Source organism: Centruroides vittatus, unplaced genomic scaffold (assembly GCF_030686945.1).
Source record: "Centruroides vittatus isolate TY-2023 unplaced genomic scaffold, ASM3068694v2 contig_1168, whole genome shotgun sequence".
In the NCBI taxonomy this organism is placed as follows: Eukaryota; Metazoa; Arthropoda; class Arachnida; order Scorpiones; family Buthidae; genus Centruroides; species Centruroides vittatus.
In genome coordinates, this window is record NW_027120749.1 from 506,762 (window position 1) to 534,061 (window position 27,300).

A 27,300-nucleotide genomic window follows, 5' to 3' on the forward strand; every position below is an offset into this window, starting at 1 on the left:
TGGGAGTTCGGTCGTGGATTCGCGCCTCGCTCGGACGGGCTGGCCACGTGGAGTTTTCCGGGTTTTCTCCACGTCTGTAACGCCTAAATAGGGGCCAGTTTCCCTTAAAAGACCTCTCGGAAGGCATCTCCCCTAGGCAGATCGCTCAAGTGACGCGTTACCATAACTTAATTAGCAAAACAAACAAACAAACTGCCACCTAATTAGTCAGATATTTTTTTTATAGAAAGTCTTCGCGGGAGGCATCTTCTCTTGACAGATTTTTCATTACTTTATTCCATTAAAGAAACGAACAATAAAAGATGGAATAATCCATTCAAGGGTCTTTCCTTCATATGAGTACCAAAAGAGCCTTTTTTATATCCATTGAGGGTACGCCGGATGACCGAACAAGGAAGCAGTATATTGTTCTGGGGAAACCGGAATCTAATTAGGATAGATCGGAAAACATCATGAATTTTTCGGCGTGGTCCTTCCGGTTATGTTAGATCGTGTTCCTCCGGCCGCTTCATTGTGGGCCTGACCGAACGAATTTGTCGGCATATGTTATAGAATAATCTTACAATTTTTTCTCTTCCTAAATTGAAATTATTATTTTCTTAGTGACGTTTTTCTTTAAAAAATTATTAAAAAATTAAAAATATTTATTAAAATACAGTATTACACATTATGGAGGGAATGAAATATATTTGGCTAATTTTGTTGTAATCTGGCATCTCTAATAATAAGACTATCTGTGTTTTTATCAGGTGTGACATCACAAACAAAATGGCTTCTTTCTCATATGAGAAGATGCTAGTTGGTTATGGATAATATCTATCTGACTAAATGGTGGAGTGCAGTAAAATGCCTCCCGATGATAAGAAAAGGATGCTGAAGAGCATAAAAGAGACGATTCATTCGGGCCATTTTATGGTGTCCGAGATTGACGATAATGAGGTGACAGAAGAAATTCACTCTCCTTCCGTAGTTCACGAATCAGATTGTGATCAAGAAGCTTCCAATGACTTTCAATTTAAAGATATACCAAAAGAAACAAAGAAGGAAATATACACTTTCGGGCCAAGAAGTTCCCATTCTATTTCCATTGAAGTCTCCTTAACTCAGCTGTTCCAGTGCATGTCGCTAGCTTACAGGTCTGTTGAAAATTTATGTAAACATTTCTAATATATAAACATTTTCTTTACACAAACATTTCAAAAATATTCTTACTAAACGGTCATTTTAATTAGTTATTTAATGTTATTTTGTGGGTACAAATAAATTGCGTCACTAAAAAGTGTACAGATATAATATTTTAATCGTCATTTAAAGTGCCACAGTTAATAATAAACAAATCAAATATTCCAGATTATATAAAAATTATAATCAATTATTTTTCTTTGCATTAATTTGGCAGTTTTAATTTAATAATCTGTTTGTTTACTTATATTAGAATTAATAGGAATTTGAAGATTATTTTTATTTTGAAATTAAATACCAGCTACTTGCAAAAGAATTTAATATTAAAGATAAAAATGAAAGATTATAGCCATATATTATTGTGATAGTCTTGTGTTACAGATTTAATCTGAATAAGTTGTTAATTACGTGCTATTAAAAAATTTATTATGTATTGTTAAGATACATCTAAGCTTGATGATGTGGAAATTTCATTAAATTTATTCTTAAATGCATATTTACATATTTATTCTTAAATGCATATTTACATATTTATTCTTAAAATGTACATATTTATTCTAAATTTATATTTTTTTATGGAATTAATTATAAAAATTTTATAAATTCAAAAAATACAGAAAATGAAGGATTTAAAATTTTATTTTACTATCATTGTCTTTTTACTAGTAAGAAGTGAACAAATAAATATAAAATATAATTATTTTGGTTGTATACATTATACATATTTTTATATGCATAATAAATATTTAAATACTTAATACGTTCACTCATTTTTGATGCAAATTACTATACGAAATTAAGGTTATATTTAGTTATTAAATTGCAATTCTGTATAATTATTATTATTTTTTTTAATAAATTATTCAAAAGTTACATTATAAATGTTTGAAAATTGTGCAAAAGATTTGTTGTTTAGCTTTAGAAAGTTTCAATTTATTCAATATAAATCTGTAAACTATAGCTTAAGGGGTGTCCATAAATGATATCCCCCCAGTGGGAGGTTATGACAGATCCAATAAAATCAGACAAGGGGAGGGGAGGATTGAACTTCAATGGACGTCTGTTTTATTTCGTTAAATTTTATACATGCATTAATGCATGGTTTATGCATTTTATTATTCATAAAGTGATAGATTTTGAGGGCGGTTTAGTTTTGTTGGATGTTCGAAGAGGGGAGGGGGTTATGAAAACTTGGGTAAACTGGGTCAAGAGGAGGAGGGGGAATAAAAATTTCCAGAAAAATGAAGATGTAGTTTATGAATTAATGTTTTATTAACTATATCTTAATTTTTAATAATAAATTTTTTAACTCTTAGATATACACAATATTAAAATTGATGTAATACAGGGTGAAGCAGAAAGGACAGACATTTTTTAAAAAATCATAACATCTGTAATTATTACTACAAAAGATATTTGTTGGAAGATGTGAGTTCATATTGAAATAGCATTTTACAGAATCAAGTGTGAAAACAACATTTCCTATATGGTGTCCGTTATCAGTGATGCATTTCTGGAGCGATTTTGGTGACTTCCACGCAAATAGCTTCCTTCAGTTCTTGCAAAGAATGGGCTTATGCTTGTATACATCTGCCTTGAGGTGTCCCACAAGAAATAATTGCACATGGATAGGTTGGGCAAACGAGGAGGCCAACAAATGTCACCCGACCTGGAAATGAGACAACCAGGGAAGGGATGACAAATAACGTCAATTGATGCTCTAGCTGTATGGGCCATTGTCTCATTGTGTGATGAGAATACATTTCCATTGTATGCAAGGATGTGGGAACGTATTCCTATCAGATGTACACGACTGAGCGATCCCCTTTGCGTACGACTGTTTCCTCAGTCGTATGCAAACACACCATATTCTACTGTCCATGGCTCCGTGTCTTCAACTGAAAAAACAAAGCTAAGAAAGACCTCACTACTTTTATGCTACCTGTCACTCCACCTGGTGGTGAGTTGTAGCCATTTCAAAAACGTCTGTCCTTTCTGCCCCACCCTGTAGATGCATTTTTTTTTGTAGTTTTTAAGACAAATAAGTTTTACTGATTATCATAATTCAAAATGTTAGTTTTTAGTTAGAAACATTTAATAATAATCTGTAACAGGGGTGGGCAAGCAAGAATTCAGTGGGAGCCAAAATGTAGGTTTTGCAAAATACATGGGAGCCGCAGTTCTGTACTGTCATGGCAGGTAGTATGGTAAGGCACGCGATTTTATTATATAATATAAATATAATATAAAACAAATCTTGAATTTTTTTAATAAACATATTTTCACAAAATTATAAATATAAAATTGTAAAAATAATAGTAAAAAACAGAAATTAACACTTTCAGCAAGAGCCGCTTGTAACTCAAAAAGAGCCGCATTTGTCATGTCTGATCTATAATATAGCTAATCCTGTGTAAAATCAGAATCATATACTGCTGAATTTTATTTTGCATTTTGCAAGTTTTTATTTTGAATATGTTTTAGTATTGTTTTTTAAATACTTAAACTATATTAGATAAATCTCACACAGTTATGTTCATTTTTATAGTAAAATCACTTCTGCATTCACTAAAAAAGAAGTGTTATTAGTAGCCTTAATTTAATTAATCCAGTGTATTTGATCCATGATTCCATGAGTGTATTTGAATGCAAGAATTGTGAACTATTTGGTTCTAAAGTGTTCTTGAGAATTAGTGCTAGGTATGTAAATACTGAGTTCTCAGATGCAATCTTTATGAGTTCATGCCAGTGAACAAGCTAATTTGAGTACTGAGAACTAGTGTCTTCCTTTTCTATTGGAAATTTTAATTGCTTTACAGTAATACAGAGACTATGTCTGACTTCTCAAGGAGTTTTAATACCCTAATTAAGTTGTTAACTGTAATTATCAACAATGTTAGGTAACTTGTTCTTGAATACTTAGGTTGGTTAGTTACTAATTAATTCTGTAAGAAAAATTGGTAGTGCTGTGTTATGTTATTCTTGTTATCAACAAATTACATTTATTGCTTGTTCTCAAGAACTAGTTTTGTGGTAACTCATTTATTTCTTAAGAGTTCTTGATTTTGCCCCTGGTTAATTCCAACAAAGACTAATATTAACAGAGACTTTAGATCCATTTGTTTTGTATTCTTATGACCTATTCAAAGTGTACACAAATTATGTAATCAGTGCAGAAATTTATCACGTGCAAATGAACAGAACAGTCTGTCTACTCAACTTGCACATGCATAATGAGGTTAAATTTTTTAAAATTATTCCAATTTAAAAAATAAAACACCTTATAGCACACAAATAAAATTACATCAAAATATATCATTATAAATATAAAAGTTTGATCCATCACTAATTTCATTGACCATTTGGTCAACATATTTTTGATGTCTTGCAGTTTTATCATTTCACTGCATGAAAATACCATGTGCATGTGTGGCCCATGTCCATATGTGTCTGAGTTGTTGTCTGGTGAATACCTAAGTATAGTTAACTTTATCTTTGTTCAACTGTTCTCAACCAACAAGGTTATAGCTCAGAGCACTTGGGATAAAGAATAGATGACAGTTAAATTAGACTAAGTAGCTATCAATGAAATAGACTGAATGTAAAGAAGAAATATTTGTAAATGTGCAAGTTGGAGAAATGGCATCCTGTGTGCAACAAGCAGTAGGATCAACAAGTTGAGTGAGAATAACTATAGAAGTTAAAAGTTTAATATAAAGATGATATTAATACAGTTCAAGTATCAAGGTACCACTGTATTTGGTTTGTCATTTTTATGAATGGTTACTTATCTGTGTTGAAAAAAGGTTAATAACACTTAGCTAAAAATATTTAAATAAACTTTACTAAATATGAAGATTAAGCTATAAAAACAAAACACAGTGACAGTCTTAAAGGCTAAAGTCTGAAAGCGATGACGACACTGGTTGACAGGAAAGCTAGAACAAGGAAGAAAAAAGTTGCACTATCAGTTTTCATTAAACCCGACCAAAAAAAAATTTTTTTTTAATTTCAATATTTTAAAATCTGTGGGCAAATTTGAGATAACATGCATGCTTACTTGAATAAAGGAATATCAGAAAAAGGAGTTTGCACTTAAAAGTTGTGAAATTCTGTACAGAGGATTTCTCAGATTCTTAAACTGTGTTAGAGCAAAACTGAAAACCATGTTGTACAGGGGATTACCCCAGTTTTCAAGCCATGTTGTAGAAGTTCTGTGTTGTATGAGGGATACCTGTATTTTATCAAGTAGTATTTTTGTATGTGGAAGAAGAAAGAATTTCATTGTAATTTTATTAGAAATTCAATATGTTTGAATTGTTCATGTTTGCTAATGATTTTAAGAAATTCTGACCAACTTAAAATCAGAATCTTGACATAAAATTAAAATTTATTTTAATTTTAAATAAGTTCCATTCTCATTTCTATTTCTTGCATTACTCAAAGTATAATCATGAATTATAAAAGAAATAAAAATCCTGTTGACAAAAGCATTGCTTATTTTTACTGAACAGTTTGTCTTTTTAGTAAAAGTAAGCAATACACAACTGCATAAAACAGACATGAAATTAAACGTTTTTGTGTAAAATATGATAAAAATTGTAGAAGTCCCTAACAAGTGGCATTATTTTATTTCTTAAAAATTAGATTTTAAATAATCTTAAAAAATGATAACTAAACTTCAAGCCTGGAGAGTAAATTTAGTCTCAGAATCAAAACTGAAGAAGTGATAGCTTTACTACTATGTCAATAATTAGTCACTGTTGAGTACCTGATACATTCATTTAGTGCACTGGTTCTTAAACTTATTTCAACCACCACCCACTTTGAGATTAAAAAAATTCCTAGTGCCCCCATATTTTTTAACTTGCCTTTTTACATTACCATCTGTTGCATATCTTAAAAACAGTTACAAATATGTTTAAACATGCATTATTATATGGATAGGATAGATAGGGTGTGATCCATATCCTATTTCTGAGATCAAAGAATGTTTCAATGAGAGGAAATAAAACTCATACTTAATCATATTTAGAAGTATTTTTATTAACATTAAAAGAAGGCTTTGAATTTAAAACTTATCTAATGTGAAGGATGAATCTGATGCATTTTGACGAGTTTGTTAATATCAGGCACGAATTCACTTAAAATCAGCTGTAAGTTGCCGCGTTCAGTAACTTGCAGCCGATTTCTGTTTTTAGTTAGCAACGTTGCTACAGCACTAAATCCACATTCACACAAATACAATGATGGGAATGCTATCAGAAATTGTTGAACAACTGACCATAACTCAGGGTACAGTTGGGAGATTTGCTTCTGCAGCCAAAATTCTTGGCAGCCATTCTTGAATTTAATTTTTAGTTCTTTGTTTGTTGTCACTTCTATAAGTTGTTCTAACTGGGATGATCCTGCTGTGTTGACATTTGAAAAAGGATCCAACACCCAGTCTGGTATGTCCATGTTTAAAACGTCCTAGAATCGTTCCTTAAAATCATTGTGGAGGTTCTCCAAATGCTTGACAGTAAATGAGCAAGTCATCGTTACTGGAGGATACTGCTGATAAATTGCAGAAGTTATTAAATTTATGTCTGCCAATATTCCTTTTGTAGAGTAGCAGTTTAGCTACGAAAGCAGCAACAATATTTTTTGTTTTAATTAAGTTTAAGTCGTTGCCTTGAAACTGGAGATTCACATCATTAAACAATTTAATTTCATTTTTAGCATATTTATGCAATAATATTACTATAATAAGTTCATTCATGCTATAATAATAAGTCAATGTATTAGAAACATTCAGGTTGTGACCTTCAATAAAAAATAAAAAATATATAAAATTTCAGCATTTTATATATATTCTGTCAGATTTTTATAGATAGACTTTGTCTGTCATTGCCTCTCTAGATTTCTTTAATGCCCCCTAATTTTCTTTGAGCCTTCTACTGCCCCCCTGAAAGCATCCAGTACCCACAAGGGAGTGTTATCACCCACTTTGAGAAACGCTGATTTAGTGCAAACAAGTATTGATATTCTCCATATTTCATCTTTGACACAAATTTCTTTAGAACTTTCGTAGGCCTATAATTTCTTTTTTTTTAAATACTTTATATTTATTGTCATCTGAATTAAAAATACATTTATTATGAATATAATTGTAATAAGATTCCATTGATATATTTTATAAATTTTTAGTAAATTATAAATTTTCATTTTTATAAGACTAATTGCAGTTGGTTTTACATACTGTAACCACATTAACCAACTTTTCACAAAAAGTTTATTATTATTTAAGCTGAAATATTCGTTTCATTAAAAATAAACTTTATAAGAATTTTTGGGTCAGCAAACTTTGGTTCTTTACTTCCTGTAAAATTGATTGAACTCAGTTAACTTCCTTAGATATATTTACATAGGAGTACAAAAACAAAACAGGTATAGTCTTTGTTTCATATTATCAGTCAATAATGCTGATTTACATAATTTTATCAATTTCTAGTAATCTGGTTCCTATTTCTGTAGGAAAGACAAGTTTTGTTGATTAATTGTAATCAGTGCTAACTCAAGCAGGTATGATGCATAGATCACTCATATCCCAAGGCACTGAAATCATACAAGGATTTGCAACTTTTATATCAAAATATGGGCTTTATTCACAGCAGTACAGTTAAATTTGTTTTAACTACTATTATGGGGATCACCATTGCTTCACTGGCAAGGTACGCCAACTGCATGTACTGATAATCCTTGATACATGTGGTTAATTTGTTTTACGAGTATATCACATATGCTTATATTGAAACTATACAAATCAAAGTTACAAATAAATGAGAAATGAATTAATTTATGAATTAGGTTATTAAGAAGTCATCTGAAATAATAATTTTCACATCTTTTCACACAAAAATCACAAATATTTTAAAAATCAAGCAAAATATTTATCAAGCATCACTTGTATAGTTGCTGCTTTCTTTTTTCTTCTTAGAGTTTTCTGTAAAAACTAAAGAATTAAAGCAAAATGTTTACAGAAATTATACTAAATGTGAAAATAGAAATTAAACTATCTAAATAAGATCACTGCACTAGAATACTAAAGTTTACTTTTCCCTACTAATTAATTGTGTACAGGATTGGGAAAAAGGGATTGGTTTAGTATTGCTAGCTCTGAGCTCTTTAGAGCTGGCAATGTTGAACTTCCCTCAGAACAGACCCACATTAACTGAAACCCACACTGATCAAAACTGTGTATATTAAGGGTTATTTGCCTGCATAAGCTTATGTCTATATGTATGGACAGAATTAGCCATGATTAAGAACATAGATGACAGGGATGAAGTGAGAAGAAACAATAGTGATTAACGTAGTTTCAAAACTTCCAACATATTTACATAATATACAAAAGATATTTATATAATATAGAGAAAACTTGATTAATAACTACATTATATAGATTGTTTCATTAACTGGTATCTTATATGTAGTAATCTGCTGAGTTTAGTAAGATGATGATAACTTGAAAAACCAAAATAATTTTGTAATTTTCTAAAAAAACTTGCAGGATCTTGTTTTAAATTTGTGCCAGATATTTGTTGTTTGCTTTTAATCAAAAATTTTTTTCTTAAAGGTAACAATTCTTCAGGCTTTTTTTTTCCCAGAAGATGCAAATTATTGTTCACACATACACAAAGTTTAACTACAGCAAGCTCTGATTATAACATCTTGATATATGACTGAAAGTTTGACAATATTAAATAGTTTTAAAATTAAATAACTCACTAACAATTAAAATCAAGGAGTCTAGAGAATTTTTTGGTTAAACATTTTTCAGAATAATTATGGTCTGAAGATAGAACATAATGAATGGTTTTGAAAATTTTAACCAAACACAAAACTTTCCTGTGTTTGATTTGGATTACTAGTGAGTTATTTAATTTTAAACTATTAATAGATGTGTATATTCTTTTAGTAGGAATAATGAATATGCATAAAAAGAAGATAATTACAATAACTGAATTAATGTGATTGTCTTCCAGTAGTTTAGGAGTATAGAAGTTGTTTTATAAAAAGTTATATATAAGTATATATAATGAAATTTTAAAATATATTTGTAATAAAGTTGATGTACTAAAATAATTATAAGGAAAACTATTTAATGTTGAGCATCAAACACAAGACCATGTTATTTATTAAACACTTGGCACTTTTCCACTTCTATTAGTTGAGTCCATACTATTGCACTCGTTCGGGCATTTCGCCCGCATTCAGTATGGACTCAACTAATAGAAGTGGAAAAGTGCCAAGTGTTTAATAAATAACATGGTCTTGTGTTTGATGCTCAACATATAAGAAAACACGGTTTCAAGAATACCTAAATTATAAAACTATTTAAGGTAAAACTTGATAACTTTCATATCTGAGAGAACTTAAATATATTGCTTCCATGGTAGCATTTAGCTTTTGCAATGCTTTAATTTACATAAAGCATTTTAATAACTAATAGAGTTTATTTTACATTGCTTTCCAGTTCCTTATCACTCTTGAATGAAGTTAAGAAAGATCAGTTGGGTGTTTTACAAGGAATTATTCTCTCATTATACTGTTTGTCAATTCTATTAACTTTAAATTAATAAGGCAACAGTTAACTTTAAACTTGTTTTATGAACAAAATAGCACAAAAATTATAGCTGTTTAATATAATTTTGTCTTGATTGTTGAAAAATATTTTTTCTTGATTTTTAGGAAAGTTGCAGAATTGCAACACATGGCCTTAATGATTTTTTTTGATCATGTTTGCTATCTTGTATTCTCATCAGGTTTTAAATTCAGAACATTTACCACATAAATGTATAAAGACTAGATTGCATAAATGGACTGATACAAATTGAAGAAAAATAGAATAATCACTAAATTATATACCTACTGTTTTTATTCCTTAAAATAAAATAAAGATTCTTTCTCAAATATTTGTTTTTGTGCTTTATATATTTATGATATTGTACTTATTCATGTTCGTTGTGCAAGAAAAACATTAGAAGAGACAAATTTTGTATATTTTTCATATTTTATAAAAAAAATAAGTTAAATTTCTATTAGTATTCTATCATTAAAAAAATTTACTGGGCCAAGTACAATTTCCATTCCCAAAGGCTATGCTCTAACAGTTTCCATTATTTTAGTAATCTTGAAACTGTGTCGGTAATTATTTTTGTCCCTTGAACGTTGTAGTACAAACACTCGATCACTAGGCAATTTTCATCATTAACTAAATCAAATAAACTTAATTATGAAAATTGCCTAGTGTTCAAGTTTTTGTACTACAGTGTTTCCATTATGTTTATATGGTTTAAGTGTTGATTCAAAGTAATACACAACAGACTTTAATGTGTATTGTGTGTTTCATTTGTGAAACACATTGCCTGGGTGAATTGCTGAGCTTATTAAGTGGCACTTAATGTGTTAAGTAGAAATTTGGATATGTAAAACATTTTAAATGTAGAAATATGTTCAAATTTACTGTATTTGCTAAAATACATCCTGTGGATTGCCACTTAATATGTTTGTAAACAAATATTTGTGCACGCAGATGATTTAGGATGTTTTGCATAATCCATTGTCTTATTTTTCAGTAACTTTTCTTCTTGTATTTTCCATTGTAAATATTTTTATATTTTGTAGTGTAACACATTTCTAGTTATCATCACACTTTCTTTAAGTAACAATAATAAGTAATACTATACTTGGTGCAGTGCTATAACTATCTATGAGTGGGCTTCTTTGTAACATTTTCAAAATAGACTCTCATTGGATGTTCTGTAATTTTTTCCACAACAGCCTGATACATTTAAAATTATAAAATTATAAGTAGTTTAGAATAATTGTAAATTTTTCTTTTATCATTATACAGTATAATTTGAAAATCTGGTGCAAACTCTTTAAAAATACAGGGTTACTTTATGTAGGTCTTTATTATAATCTTATGTTTTCATTTAAAATTTTATTTTGTTTAATAAAAAGAAATGTCCATTTTTTGGGTTTTGGGATTAGATGTCATCTCAAATGCAAGTGTTGTCATTATTAGCAAAGTGATAGGAACAAATCTGTCTGGGCCAGACATGCCAGATTGCTCAGGTGCTATTGCTTTTTGCTACAACACTGTCAGATTGAACTGATAGATTTTTCTGTAGAAGGAAAAGGTTATTCCTAAAGTATGCTTTGCTTATGCTTTCTTCCTCCCAACAACACACATATCTCTACCCAGGGAGATTTAGAAATGAGAAAAGTTGAAATAACTAGATATTGAAACTGAAATTTTTATCAAAAAAACTAGGTGACCATGGCCATAATCATTGCAACCATTCTCTGTTTTTGGGCCTGATCACTGATCACTTTTTTGGGAGACCAGAGCACTTTTCCCTTCCTATTGCATGTTTAGTAAGATTTTGTGCCATCTTTTTGTATTAATAAATAAAACAGTGTACTAAGAAAGAATTGTTTTATCAAAAGCAGAGAAAGGTGTAATTTTAGATGCTATTTGTAAATGTAAATCTGACGCTATTTGTAATGACCATCAAGAATATGCCTATTTAACCATGAGCACCTGAAACAGGCTCTTATTTCAGAAATATAAATAAAAAAGGAACTTATAAATTTAATGTTTTGTCTCTAGTTAACATCCATTCTCCTTTTTTTAAATTTTATCTTTTGTTCTTTGTTATTTTAACTTGTTTGGTGTGAAAGTATATGTTGGTCTTAAGCCTTTCAGGCAAACTACTTATTAATTGCAAGTATCTTTCATATGCCAAATGTCAAATTTCAACTTTTCTCCTTGTGTTGTATATTCATGTGAATGGTTTTACCTGTTTATAAAGGGCACTGAGATTTACATGACAATAGTTACATGATAAACTTCTGATTTTATTGAAAAGTAGCACATAGCAACTTCTGGTCTTCCCTTGCCACACTAATTTTTATAGGCTAAAAGTAAAAATTTTTTAAATTAATTATTTCATTTGAGAATATTTGAGCATAGGCTGACCATAATTTTTTTGATACCAAAATGGGATGGAGAAAGCTACAGCTAATAAATACAAGCCTTCTCTTATTAAAATTTTATCAAGAAATATAGACCTATATGGACATTACTAACAATTTGTTAGCACATTATTAGTGACAAAACAAAATGTGATTTTTTTTTTATTACAATAATATGAAAATTTAATAGTTAGGTAGGTAGTTAATGTAGAAGGTTTCCTAGAGTCAAACCAAGAATATTTTTCAGATAAATTAATTTTCTTTAAGTTTTGATCACTTGCAATTTTATCATAAAATGTAACTCATTATAAATGGTAGTTTTGCTTTATAATTAGCATTGCTTTCATGGTTTCAATATTTAATTTTGACTTTTCTTTTGACCACAGGGAATTCACAAGTGAAAATATTTTTTATACAGAAGTTGTAGTTCCTGAAAAACAAAGGAATAATTTTATTATTTAAAATCTTAGAATTCAATATCATTTTTGTACATTTCATTAAATACTTTGACTTATTTGTGAGATACATTGATTTTTTTTCTGTTCAACTTGATCTTTGTTCAATTTCTTTAAGTGTTTTTTATTATTGCTTTTATTAGCTCCTTTGATTGAACTGTCAAATTTCATTGGTTTCTGTTCATATATGTTTCGTAAATTTTCTGAAACTATTCTGTTAGCTGTATTTCATGGCATTTCTTCCTCAGTAGTATCTATTTAAATTTATTAATATTATTAATGTAGAATAAACATTTTCTAACAAATCATGAGTTCAGAATACAACATACAAATGTGTTTAATATACAAATTAGAGAAGTAAATTTGATCTTCAAAAAAGGGACAAAAGTGAAAATTTTACTAAAATAGCAGGATTGCTAGAACAGAACAAAACAAAAAAGAAAAAAATACTGTCTTGTTCAAAACATTGTGTGTTCAGCCTACATACAAACCTCTCATAATGAGAAGGATTTCATATTAAATCATTAAAAAGGAATATACAAATTATTAGAAAACAATTTTTGTATTAAAAAATAATAATTAAATGTAACTACAGGTACTCCTCACTTTACAACCGAGTTCTGTTCCAACGACTACACCATTAAGCGAATTGGTCAATAAGTGAGGAGCTTGCACCGGGAATATAGGATCATCGTAAAATTATACAAATTATGCAACAAACTTCAAATTTATTCATCAAAAGACTATTATAGTATGCTATTAGCCTATTATAGTACGCTTGGTGCACATGTTACCATTTGCCACTGACCGGCACTTAAGCTGAGAAATGGGATTCCCCGAATTGCAGGTTGAAACTCGATTAGTTGTAAGTGCGAGTGGTTGTTAAGTAGATAGGTTGTAAAGTGAGGAGTACCTGTATTGCAAAAATATAATGCTTATGAAATGAGTAAGTTAGACAGCTGCTCAGTTGAGGAAACCAAATGCTTTTAATATTGAAATGTCTCGATTCTTTAAGAGTTATTATCAGCAGATTGAACTTTACAGGCTTGAATACAAATTGTTCCAATTCCAATTTGTAAAAGGTTGCATAAGAGTCCAATTGCACAAGATTGTACAATGGTAGATATGTCACTGCTTGGTATTTCTGTACAATTGTTCATGAAGCTGTCAACTGTGAATTTTAAATTATCAAAGTGTCTTATTCTAGTTTTTAGAGTAACCTGTTTTGCTGCCAACAAAGGCTTTTGTTTGAATTTTGAATATCCACTATGCAGTTTATATTCACTGTAAACTTTTAATTTGAGTAGCTTGAATAACAAAAATAGTTATTATATAATAAATTAGTTTAACTAGAAATTCAAATATACAATCTTTAAACTTACCATATTGAATAATTCATTATTTATATATTGTATTGAAATTATGCCATGAATTCAAAAACTACTCTATTTGGAGTAAACAAATTCATTCACCCTAAATAAACTCATTTTTGAATTCCTGGAATAATTTTATTATTGCAATTGTTCTACATGATAATGACAAAAATTTCTAAAAAAGAAGGAAAATTAGGCCTGTGGGACAAAAAAATTATTTTTATTGGTTATGGTTAATGTGTTAACCTTTCAGCAGTGGGAGAGTCAGGTATGGTTCTACCCCTTAGTAGTGGAGAATATACCCGAAAAATTTTTAAAGTATTTTTTCACGCAATTTTTCTCATTTCCGTTTTAGAAAAAGTATTTGTAAACAGTTATGTCTAGTAAAGAAAAGTCTTTTTTTATTGTTACATAATTCATTTTTTATGTGAATTTTTTTTTGCGGTAGTTTTTGGCTAGATTCTGGTGATACCCCCAAAAGAATTTAACGTATATATACGTCCCTCACCACTGCCACACGATCGCCCTCGACGTATATATACGTCCCTCACTGCTGAGTGGTTAAAATGCAAATAACATTCTGAATGGAATCATTCTTCATGTAATTTGCAAAACAGAAAAATTTACAGAAAAGGATATCACTGCCAACAGAGTATTTGTTCATCTTTTCTCTTTTTTTTCTACAGATTCATCCTCTGTGTGAACTAAGCCTAAAATTAAGACATTAAAATTATTTTTATTTAATTTTGTTTTTAGTTTATTTTCATATTTATTATTATTATTATTATGTTGGGTTAAGTGAGATATACTCGGTTAACACCGGTGGCTGTGTACTATGCCGGACCAAAGTCAAGGCATAGTAACCAAAACAGAAATTAAAGAAGTGTATCAGTGTGTGTGTCTGTATTCAGGAACTTTCTCACAATATGACATGTATTCAATATAGTGGCCTTCTGTAGTGTGATGTATGTGTTTCTATTCAATTCTAATGTGCCCAGGCTTTTGTGTAGTGTGTGTGGTATGACACCTGTAGAGGAGAGAACAACAGGTACAATAAGCACCCTATCCATCCTCCACAGATGCCTTATTTCCTGGGCGAGTTCTGTGTACTTGCTAATTTTTTCAGTGCATGCGTTTTGTATATTGTGAGTGTTTGGAATGGATATGTCTATAATGTATGTGATTTTATTGTGTTTGTCAATGAGTGTGATGTCTGGTCTGTTGTGGTATATTGTTTTATCTGTGATTATAGCTCTGTCGTAGTACATTTTGTGCGTGTTGTTTTCCAATACTGTCTGTGGAATGTATTTGTAGTATGGTTCGTGGATGTCTACTAATTTGTGTTTCTTTGCAAGCTCTTGGTGTATTATATTTGCTACTTGATTATGTCTGTGTAAATAATCTGTCTGTGCCAAGAGCTTGCAACCAGAAGTGATGTGTTGTATAGTTTCTGGCATGATGTGACATTTTCTGCACATGTCATTCGTGAGTGTTGCATCTTTGAGTATGTGTTTTCTGTAGTTTTTAGTATTTATGACCTGATCCTGTATGGCAATCATGAATCCTTCTGTCTCCCCAAAGAGGCATCCCCGAGCTAACCAGCTGTTTGACGCAGTTTTGTCAACAAAATCCTGGGCCAGATCATAAGGATGCCTGCCATGGAGTGCCTTTTGAGCCCACGATTGCTTAATGGTGTCTATGCTTTTTATATGTTGTGTTGTGTCCATATGATGTGAGTGTAAGTTTAATGGTGTGTTATTTGAGTCTGCTAGAGTTAGTGCTTTATGTAATTGTGATGTTTCTTGTTTTTTGTAGAAAAACTCTCGCAGTGACTGTATTTGTTTGTAGTGAAGGTTAACTATGTCAATCAGGCCACGTCCGCCATCTTTACGTGGAAGGGTTAATCTTTCTGTGGCGGATTTAGGATGATGTTGTTTATGCTTAGTAAGTGTTGTTCTTGTTTTCCTTTGGAGTTGCTCAAGATCTGTGTGAGTCCAATGTATAACTCCAAAAGAATATGTGAGTACTGGGATGACATATGTGTTTATTGCTTTAACTGTGTGTTTTGCATTTAACTGTGTTCTGAGAATAGCATTTAACCTACTTTGGTATTCTTTAATTAATCTTTGCTTTATTTGTGTATGTTCTGTTAGTTTGGCCTGTTGGAATCCTAAATACTTGTAGAACTCGCCTTCTTCCATGGATTCAATAACGTCTCCATTTCCAAGTGCAAAATCTTCTTTCTTCAGGATTCCTTTTTCTATGTGAACAGTTTTGCATTTATCTAGGCCAAATTCCATTTGTATGTCCTTGGTGTATGAATGTGTGATTTGTAGGAGTTGATGAAGTTGTTTTTGTGTGGATGCATAAAGTTTTATGTCATCCATGTACATAAGATGTGACAGTGTAAACTGTGTTGTTTTTTTGTGTCTGATATTGTAACCATATTGCGTGTTGTTTAACATGTTGGATAATGGGTTCAGGGCTAAGCAGAACCAGAGAGGACTCAAGGAGTCTCATTGAAAAATTCCTCGCCTAATAAAAATTTCGTTTGTTTGTATGGAAGTGTTATGGGCCCTGAGATGTAGTGTTGTTCTCCAGTGCTGCATAGTGTTTTGAAAGAATGCAATGAGTGATGGATGTATTTTGTACATGTGTAGGATATGTAGCAGCCAACTGTGTGGAACACTGTCGAATGCTTTTCTGTAGTCTATATATGCCATGTGTATGTTTCTGTGTTGTCTGTGTGCTTGCCGTAGAATGACTGAATCTATGAGTAACTGTTCTTTGCATCCCCTGTGGTTTCTACGACAACCTTTTTGTTGTTCTGTTAGAATGTCGTGTTCTTCAACATGTTTGTATATTTTGTTTGCAATACAGGATGTCAGTAATTTGTAGAGTGTTGGAAGACATGTAATTGGTCTATATTGTGTGGGGTCTGTGGTATTGTTGTTTTTAGGTTTCATGTAGGTGATGCCCTGAGTAAGAAAATTTGGCATGTCTTGTGGATTGATGATGATGTGTGTTAGATGTTTAGCTAGTTCCTGGTGCAGTGATGTAAACTTTTTGTACCAGAAATTGTGAATGTTGTCTACACCAGGTGTCTTCCAGTTGTGTGTTCTGTTAACAGTGTATTGGAAATCATGTATGTTTATTTCAACACAGGGCATAGTTGGTATGTTGTGCAAGTTTCTGTTCTCCTCCTCGATCCAGCCTGCTTCAGCATTGTGCGTGACAGCACTGGACCAAAGAGAAGACCAATATGTTGTGAGTTGTTCTTCTGTTGGTGTGCCACTGTGCTGTGTATCAGTGTTTGCTTTGTTATTAATTTGTCTGTAAAAGAGTTTTTCATTGTTTGTAAATAATTTATTTTGTTGTTTTCGTAGTGTACATGTTTTGTATCGTTTGAGTCTACGTGCTTTGGCAGCAAGTTTTTGTTTTAGTGTATCAATGTATTCTGTAATGCGTGTGTTGTGATGTTCATGTTTTGTGTGTGTTTTTATTTTCTTGAAAATGTTTTTGAGCTGTATCCTTAATTTGGGTGTTATGTTGTTTTTAGTGTATTGTGTCAGCCTGCCTAATTGCTGTCTAATGTCATTTCTATTCTTCTCTGCCAGGCAGGCTTGTGATAGAATTGTGTTTTCTGTGTATTTGTCTGTGATTGTACTTTCAGTCCATGGTGTGTCACTACTGTGACTGCCCCAGCATAAACTAATGTATGAATGTCTGCGAGTGTAGAAATTGAATGAATGTAGTGTGGTAGTAAGTGAGTGTTTACATAATTTAGTGTTTTTCCTACTTCCTTCGACGTGTTGATTTTTGGTATTCGTGGTCTTTGTGTGGGATCTGTGCCTGTATATTTAGTGAGTGTTTCCTGAAATATAAGTGAGAGCGTATTAACTAAATCCATGTCTATGTTATCAGTGATGGATGAGGAAGTGTCTGTAGTATCATTAGTGGTAATTGTTGTATGTGTGTTATTATCAATGCTTGTTGCTGGATTATCCTGACAGGTTACATGATCTTCATTAATGTTAGATGTTTCTGTCTGTTGATGTATTTGATCAGCAACCTGTTGTTTGATAAGTTCAAGTGTTGTTTTTGGAATAAGGTTGTTGTGTATAATTGTTCTTTTTTGATCAACAACCCTTTGTTCGGTGACAGTGAGGTGAGGATACTGTTGTGTGAATCTATGGTGTAGTTGTTGTCTGTATGCTGTCATGTTTGTTTCGAGTTTTGTGATGGTGTAATAAGTACGGATGATAAACTCATTCATTTCTACCGTTCATTTCATCCGTGGCGTGGTTTTCCAGCCTTTGTGGTCTGTGGATGCATTGCCACAGAAACACCAAGGCTGGGTTGGTTCCTCACATCTGTTGAGGGCATTGCAGTAGCCATGCTTGGGCCGGTGCTGCTTTCGCCACCGGTAACCAGGGGAGACTGTGGCTTATTTTTCGAACGTGAGCCTCTGCCTAACCCACGAACGCAGACCTTGTTAACCCGGGCGACGTCCGAGCCGGTATCACACTTTGATCTAGTTATCACCATAATAAATATCTTCACAGAATGTGGGTGTGGTCACTCTTAGCTTCATTTCTCCCCATAGACCTTACTGGCATGGGTGTACCTACCAGGAGCTTGTGCTCCAGCCTGCATTGCCCTATGGATCAGTAAAATTACTGGGCTTTCCCACCACGACCAGGTGGTGACCATGGGAGAGTTATTATTATTATTATTATTATTATATATTTTATTAATATTACTTGATAAATAAACTAGAAATGAATAAATGTGATAAAAAGTTATTCTTCGGCAGCCAATGTATTTAAAGGCAAGACATACTTTATGTGATAAAGACTTGACGGATTGTACAGGTCAGACCATCTAATAGGAATCTGAAATTTATTTCATTTATCCACTTACTATTAGAAAATGTTATGTGAAGATTTACATTACTATAGTCTTTTAACTTAAATTGGTAACAAAACAAACACTGATACACAGCACAGTGGCACACCAACAGAAGAACAACTCACAACCTATTGGTCTTCTCTTTGGTCCAGTGCTGTCACACACAATGCTGATGCAGGCTGGATCGAGGCAGAGAACAGAAACTTGCACAACATACCAACTATGCGCTGTGCTGAAATAAACATACGTGACATCCACTATGCTATTAACAGAACGTACAACTGGAAGACACTTGGTGTAGACAATTTCACAATTTCTGGTACAAAAAGTTCACATCACTGCACCAGGAACTAGCTAAACACCTAACACACATCATCATCAATCCACAAGACATGCCAAAATTTCTTACTCAAGGCCCTACATGAAACCTAAAACACAATACCACTGACCCCACACAATACAGACCAATTACATGTCTTCCAACACTCTACAAATTATTGACATCCTGTATTGCAAACAAAATATACAAACATATTGAAGAACACGACATTCTAACGGAACAACAAAAAGGTTACCGTAGAAATCACAGGGGATGCAAAGAACAGTTACTCATAGATTCAGTCATTCTACGGCAAGCACACAGACAACACAGAAACATACACATGGCATATATAGACTACAGAAAAGCATTCGACAGTGTTCCACACAGTTGGCTGCTACATATTCTACACATGTACAAAATACATCCATCATTCATTGCATTCTTCCAAAACACTATGCAGCACTGGAGAACAACACTACATCTCAGGGTTCATAACACCTCTATACAAACAAACCAATATTTATTAGGTTAGGAATTTTTCAAGGAGATTCCGTGAGTCCTCTCTGGTTCTGCCTAGCCTTGAACCCATTATACATGTTAAACAACACTCAGTATGGCTACAATATCAGACATGAAAAAACAACATAGTTTGCACTATCACATCTCATGTACATGGATGACATAAAACCTTATGCATCCACACAAAAACAGCTTCATCAACTTTTACAAATTACACATTTATACACCAAGGACATACAAATGGAGTTTGGCCTAGACAAATGCAAAACACTTCACATAGAAAAAGGAGTCCTGAAGAAAGAAGATTTTGCACTTGGAAATGGAGATGTTATTGAATTCATGGAAAAGGGCAAGTTCTACAAGTATTTAACATACTAACAGAGCATATATAAATAAAGCAAAGATTAATTAAAGAATATCAAAGTAGGTTAAATGCTATTCTCACACAGACCTTGAGCAACTCTAAAGGAAAACAAGGACAACACTTACTAAGCATAAACAACATTATCCTAAATCTGCCATAGAAATATTAACCCTTCCATGTAAAGATGGTGGACGTGGCCTGATTGACATAGTTAACCTTCACTATAAACAAATACAGTCACTATGAGAGTTTTTCTATAAAAAAACAAGAAACATCACAATTACATAAAGCACTAACTCTAGCAGACTTAAATAACACACCATTAAACTTACACTCACATCATACGGACACAACACAACATATAAAAAGCATAGACACCATTAAGCAATCGTGGGCTCGAAAGGCACTCCATGGCAGGCATCCTTATGATCTGGCCTAGGATTTTGTTGACAAAACTGTGTCAAACTACTGGATAGCTCGGGGATGCCTCTTTGGGGAGACGGAAGGATTCATGATTGCCATACAGGATCAGGTCATAAATACTAAAAACTACAGAAAACACATACTCAAAGATGCAACACTCACAAATGACACATGCAGAAAATGTCACATCATGCCAGAAACTATACAACACATCACCTCTGGTTGCAAGCTCTTGGCACAGACAGATTATCTACACAGACATAATCAAGTAGCAAATATAATACACCAAGAGCTTGCAAAGAAACACAAATTATTAGACATCCACGAGCCATACTACAAATACATTCCACAGACAGTATTGGAAAACAACACGCACAAAATGTACTACGACAGAGCCATAATCACAGATAAAACAATTTACCACAACAGACCAGACATCACACTCATTGACAAACACAATAAAATCACATACATTATAGACATTCGTTTCAAACACTCACAATACACAAAACACATTCACTGAAAAAGTCAGCAAGTATACAGAACTCACCCAGGAAATAAGGCATCTGTGGAGGATGGATAGGGTGCTTATTGTACCTGTTGTTCTCTCCTCCACAGGTGTCATACCACACACACTACACAAAAGCCTGGGAACATTACAATTGAATAGAAATACATACATTACACTACAGAAGGTTACTACATTGAATATACTGTCATAATGACATATATGACATATGTCATATATGTCATTATTGTTAGGAAATTCCTAAATACAGACACACACTGACACACTTAATTTTTGTTTTGTTTTGGTTGCTGTGCTTTGACTCTGGTCTGGCATAGTACATAGCCACCTGTGTCAACTGAGTATAACCCCTAAACCCAACATAATAATAATAATAATATTGCTAAAATAAGTTTGGAAAAATAAATAGAAAAATAGAATGGAAGAATAGAATAGAATAAATAAATTTTAAATAGAAAAATATATTAAAATGGATAATTTTTGTAGTATATTTGATGTTTGAAGGGTTCCCTAGTGTTGAGATAACTTTCAGGTGGCAATGTAGTCAGAATGGTTATTAGTGGGAAAGATAGTCCTACCAGATAGAAATAAGAACTTAAGCACTAAATAAAGTAATTGACATTAATGATTTTGCTAACAGAGTTTTATATAAACCTTTAATATTGGATATTGAAAGTCTATATAAAACTTTGTATAAAATCAATTGCTTAGCTCTTATTCACTGTAGAGAATTATCATATGCCAAAATTACTAGTCAGCTTCTAAATAATTCTCTAAACAGCCATTATAGAAAAGAAGAATTACTAGAAATGTATTGGCTTTCAAGATAAAAATTTAAGTAGGAATGTGGATATTGAGGTGGGACAACGAGGTCAGACCTCTGTCTAATTTTGGCTAACAAGTCGGAGGGACTTGCCTACATGTCAGAGAAGGCTTATTTGTCGGTAGGGATCCCGTAGGGACGGGACTACTTTTCATCCGGTCGAGTGTAGGAGGGAAGGTGGAGTCGTGGTAAGGCGATAAGCGAATATTCGAGCAAACAAGACACCATATAACAGGATAACAACGATTTAATGGAAAACAAAATATACGTTACAAAAATCCGACAAAAAAGGTGGACCTATAAAAAGCTATAAATCCCTACCACGCGAGGAGAGAGAGAGAGAGCTCACAGAAATAGATTTCATGCCTCTTGGACAATCAGTATTTCAAATATGCTGTTGGTCACGATGATCAAATATTCCTTAAAAGGGAAGGGTCAGTGGCACTTGAGGCACAAAAATCAAATATATTCCGTAGGCACAAAGGGTAAGATTGCGACTCGATCTAAATCGATGATTGACTCTTCTGGAGGGGGGGAAGGAAGTATCTTATATAGCTTTTTGCTGGGAAAGTTGGTCACGTGAATGTGCTTAGGCCATAGGTGTTCCCGGCATTGGAAACAATACGGCGAATTCGGGCACTAACTATAAACTTAAGTTGCAAGATGATCTGTACTCAGCGTAAGAACAATGGATAGTTGACAGTTATGCGACCGGTCCGTTTTAGGCAGGATGTTTATAATAGGAAAAATTTCAATTCAAAATAGGGAACAATTATTATAATTTTACATTCAGGGGGATTTCCAGATCTCACAGGAATGATTAATATTGTCAATTAATTCTTGAGTTGATGTACAAAACTCAAGAGACAACTAAAGGTGAGACATATATATATGTAATTTCCTTAAAAATCATGATGACAAATAAATGTGTTCTGCATGTAAAGGCTTTTTCAGATTTTTGTAAATATATTTAGGAAGTTTAGACAAAGGAAAAGTTGTTGGATAAGCTCAAAATTGCAGTTAAAATTGATAACTTGCATTTCTTTTAAATTGACTAAGACACATCTGACTTGTTGGTTATTCATAAGAAACAATAGTTTGGATTGATGAGAGTGCATTACAGTTATTTAATTGAATAAATAAAATAGCATTTTAAAGTTAACACTAGGGTGTAAGAATACAGGTGATACCATTCTCCATTCAAGGACATTAGCGAAATTGAGCTTACCAAGTATCCACCAGATGTTGCGACGATGTAGAAGTCCAATTTTTACCATTGATTACTACTAGCAACAATTACTAATTGAACTATAATTTGTGTTAATACCAATAAAATTGGTATAATTTACATATAACAATCTAAAAGTAATAGAATAAGTATATAATTTTAAAAAAATCTTCATTAAACTGACATGTTTTTACTCTAAAAAGGTTTAAAATATAACTTACTTTTAATAGCCAAAGTAATATAAGCTCATAAAACATTGAAAGCTTTTTAATTTTGTCCCTGTAAAAGTTTTGTGATGTATTATAACCTCTTAATTACAGACATTGATTGGAAGTGATGAGTTTGTCTTTATTTCAATGTTTTTAATGTTTCTCAATATTATAAATCATTACATACTAGGCAATAAGAATAAATGTCTTTTATTCCTGCTGAAAATATTAAAATGCTCATTTTATGTAGTTAAAATGGTCGTAAAATGTAAATAAAGGTGTCCATTATTTAGAAGTGTCTTTTATGAATGGTTTTATTCTGTATGCACTTGACAACAGTTTTGGGTTTGGCATATAAGTTTTTCTGCAAAAGTTTTAGTATATATATACATATACATACACACACACACACACTAAACTTAATAATATATATATACTAAAACTTAATAAAGCTGTTTATTGGTATTGTGTATATATATATACAATATCAATAAACAGCTTTATTCAGAAAGAAATTTGGAATATTTTCATTTCTCTTTTGAAATGCCTTACAATTTCATGTTATGTATCTGGCAAATTACCTTAACCTTAGAAGTACTGTACAAAATATTTTACATTTCATTTTTATATGCTTTACATGAAAACATGATTTTTTTTAATGTGACAGTGCTTCTGAAATGTCATTCATGATGTCATCACTAAGCATGCTGACTGATAATTGTGGTTAAATTTGATTAAGTAGTGAAAAAAGAAAAGTATTTGGATATGTGAATCTGCTTTTTGTTTTGAGATTAGTCAACTGTGCCACATGTTCATAACTTTCATCTTTGGTGAATGCCTTATACAAACTTCACAACCTGTAAAATTTTAAAATATTTTTATAACAAAGCCAATGACATAATATGCTATGTATTCTAATACATAATACATCTGCAGATGCATAATCATGATCAATTATCCCATTACACTCCTAAATACTTCTCTCAATATGTCCATCCAATTTCTTTTTTAATTTTTTCAAGTGGGTAAAACATTCTCTTTGGATTTCTTTTCAATGTTTTTTTTTCTTTTTACTTCTTTATAATGAACTCTCAGTTTCTCATCAAATAGAATTTGGCAAATACCAGATCTTGGTGGTTTTAATAGGGAATGGAAGGATGACAATATATACAGTAGACCCCCTATAACATGGGTTCATATGAAATGGATTCGTATAACACGGCAGAAAAATTGTGATTGTGTTCGTATAACATGCTAAAAGAGGCTCATATAACATGGTAAAAGAATGAGACAGATTGTCATTGGTGACTTGTGTCTCGACAAGATTGGTTGAATCTGGACCAATAGTGGACGAGCAGCGGATTTACTTGAGAGCTACCAGCATATCAAGGACACTGATTGGATGACCGCCGTCCAGCAGCACGCACATATACGGACAGTTTAGGCGGGAAAGTTGTGTTTTCTTGTGAGGAAAAAAAAAACAAATTTATTATTCAATGGCCATAAAAATTGTTGTCATGTAGTGCCTTAAGCCTGATTTCTAAAGAAAGTTATTTTAAATATAACAAGTATGTTAATCGCTTTGGGTGCTGTGAACGGCTCACGTATTTGTAAAGTCTAAGTCAGTGGTCCCCAACCCCCGGTCCGCGGACTGGTATCGGTCCATGGATCAAATGGTACTGGGCCGCCCAAGGAACATTAAATTATTTCCATTTTATTTACTGTGGTGTATTTTGGGTTTGTGCGACTTTCAATGGACGAGAGGTTAACTGGGGCTGAGAGACGTCACCTAAAACCGTGAGTTAAAATGTTACACCAAAAATGAATATAAAATTATTTAACTGTATTTTATTTTGAAGGCATGTTTAAATACAATTAAATTAAAATTATTAAATCAAAACAATCTAAAATATAAACAATCAATGTCCCCCCCTCAGCAGGCCGTGGAAAAATTATCAAACGTTGACCTGTCCACGGCGATAAAAAGGTTGGGGACCACTGGTCTAAGTGACTCGTACAACACGGATTCATATAACATGGAACGTATCTACCATGTTATGGGGGGGTCTACTGTATATAGTTCAATACATAGTTAATATAATATATATATTATTATACAGTTGCAAAAATGTTGGAAAAGCAGGATATTTATTTTGATATCCAGCTCTTCTAATTGTTCCAAAAAACTACTGTAATGAAAAGTATTTGGTTATAATTTTTATACACAGCTGTAGAAAAAATGCAGCAATTAGAAGTATGTTTTAGGTTATGGGTTGGTTAAATAGTTTATAAACTATAATAAAGGTAGTTAAAAGACATTTTCTAAGTGCTGGGTTTAGAAGGGTATGATGGACAATTTGGAAAAAACTGGGCACTGCATTCTTAGTTTGTGAAGGAGTTTTATAAGGAATGCTGATGATTTCTTTTCCATCTTTATATACTCTCCACAAATGAAGAATTCGATTCAGAGCAAAATTCTTTTCACTAACATTGTAGTGTTCAGTCAGTTCTTGATCAGCACACGGTATTGCTGATCAAGAACTGACTCATTTTTCATTTTTCATTTTTATTTTTCATTTCATTTCTAAAACAATTCCATTTTTCATTTTTAAAACAATTCCAAATCTTTTGGTGTCTTAATACATTTACTATTTCTTTCTTTGGATAATAATTGCCTTTGCAATTATGCACACATCATTTAAAAGACATGATTTTATAATAATTTCTTACAAATACTGTCGAACGAGGTGATAGTAAATGGTAAACAACGATACAAAATGGACTTCCCGATAAGATGGCACATGGTGGCAAACATCTGAAGTATGACCATTTTTGACAAGTTTTTGACACACAAACAATAGCAATGGTATCATCTATATTTTTACACCATGGTTAACACTTTATTCTACTAGTTTTTGACTATACAATAAAATGTGTTTAATAGCACTTAATATTTTATTGTACGTTGATTATATACTGACTCTAAATCAAATATTTTTAATTAAAGTTATTTTACGATTGTTCAGTGTTGTTAAAAATAACTTTAAAAAGAACATTTTATAAAGTATTGTTTACATAATTTAATAATTATATAAAACATATATTAGTAATGATCAAAATTTTTTGTGAATTCATACTTTTAAATCTGAATAATTATCAGATTATTACTGTTATATAAAGTTGTAAATGTCTGGAAACTTTATTTGATCATTAATCTTTACAATTGACGAGTAAATATACTAGTAAAAACAAGCATTTTGACTTTTTGATTGATTTGAAATTAATATGTTAATGAAATTTAATCATTTTTTCTAAATTTAAAATGGATATCAAATTTTAATATCCTGTATCTGAACTTTGTTATGTTGTAATAATATTTTGTTTATGATTTTTTTTCATATTTTCTGTATAATTTTAAAAATTAACATCATATAAAAATATTACTAAACTAATTTATATATACAGTATATATGAAAGAATTTACAAATGTAAATTACTGTAATATTTTAGTTTCTATTAATAATTTAATAATTTCAATTTTTTTTAAACATTGAACTTTGTATATTCATTATCAGCAACAGTATAAAATATGATTAATATATTGGCACAATCATTACAATCTCACTTCTGTGTTTTATATTGATAAAATAGTGATATTGAACATTAATTGATATTAATGTTTCTTACGTTTTTGCTGTGTTTGCCAAATTTAATTTTCCTTTTTCAGATCAAGAGTTAAATAAAACAAATATTAGATTTTCAGCTAAATTCATTAAAAGTAAATTTATAAATCAATAAAATAATTTAGACAATATGAATTATATATATGTACAATCTCTAGAAAAAAGTAAACACGATGAACATGATATAAGAAAATAAAACTGTTTAGTTTGAGCTCATTTTACAAGAAAACAAAAATGTACTGCTGAAACAAAAA

At 31.6% G+C, this 27,300-nt stretch overlaps 1 protein-coding gene across 1 annotated transcript in view; it reads left to right on the forward strand.

Moving 5' to 3' along the window:
• The first annotated feature begins 733 nt into the window (after nucleotides 1-733).
• The window catches only part of Mondo (MLX interacting protein mondo), a 105,356-nt gene continuing 78,789 nt past the window's right edge, over nucleotides 734-27,300 (forward strand). Inside the window, exon 1 of the mRNA XM_067278020.1 lies at nucleotides 734-1,136. Within this exon, the coding sequence (XP_067134121.1) occupies nucleotides 829-1,136 (308 nt within the window). The 5' untranslated portion in view covers nucleotides 734-828. The remainder of the gene's footprint in view (nucleotides 1,137-27,300) is intronic.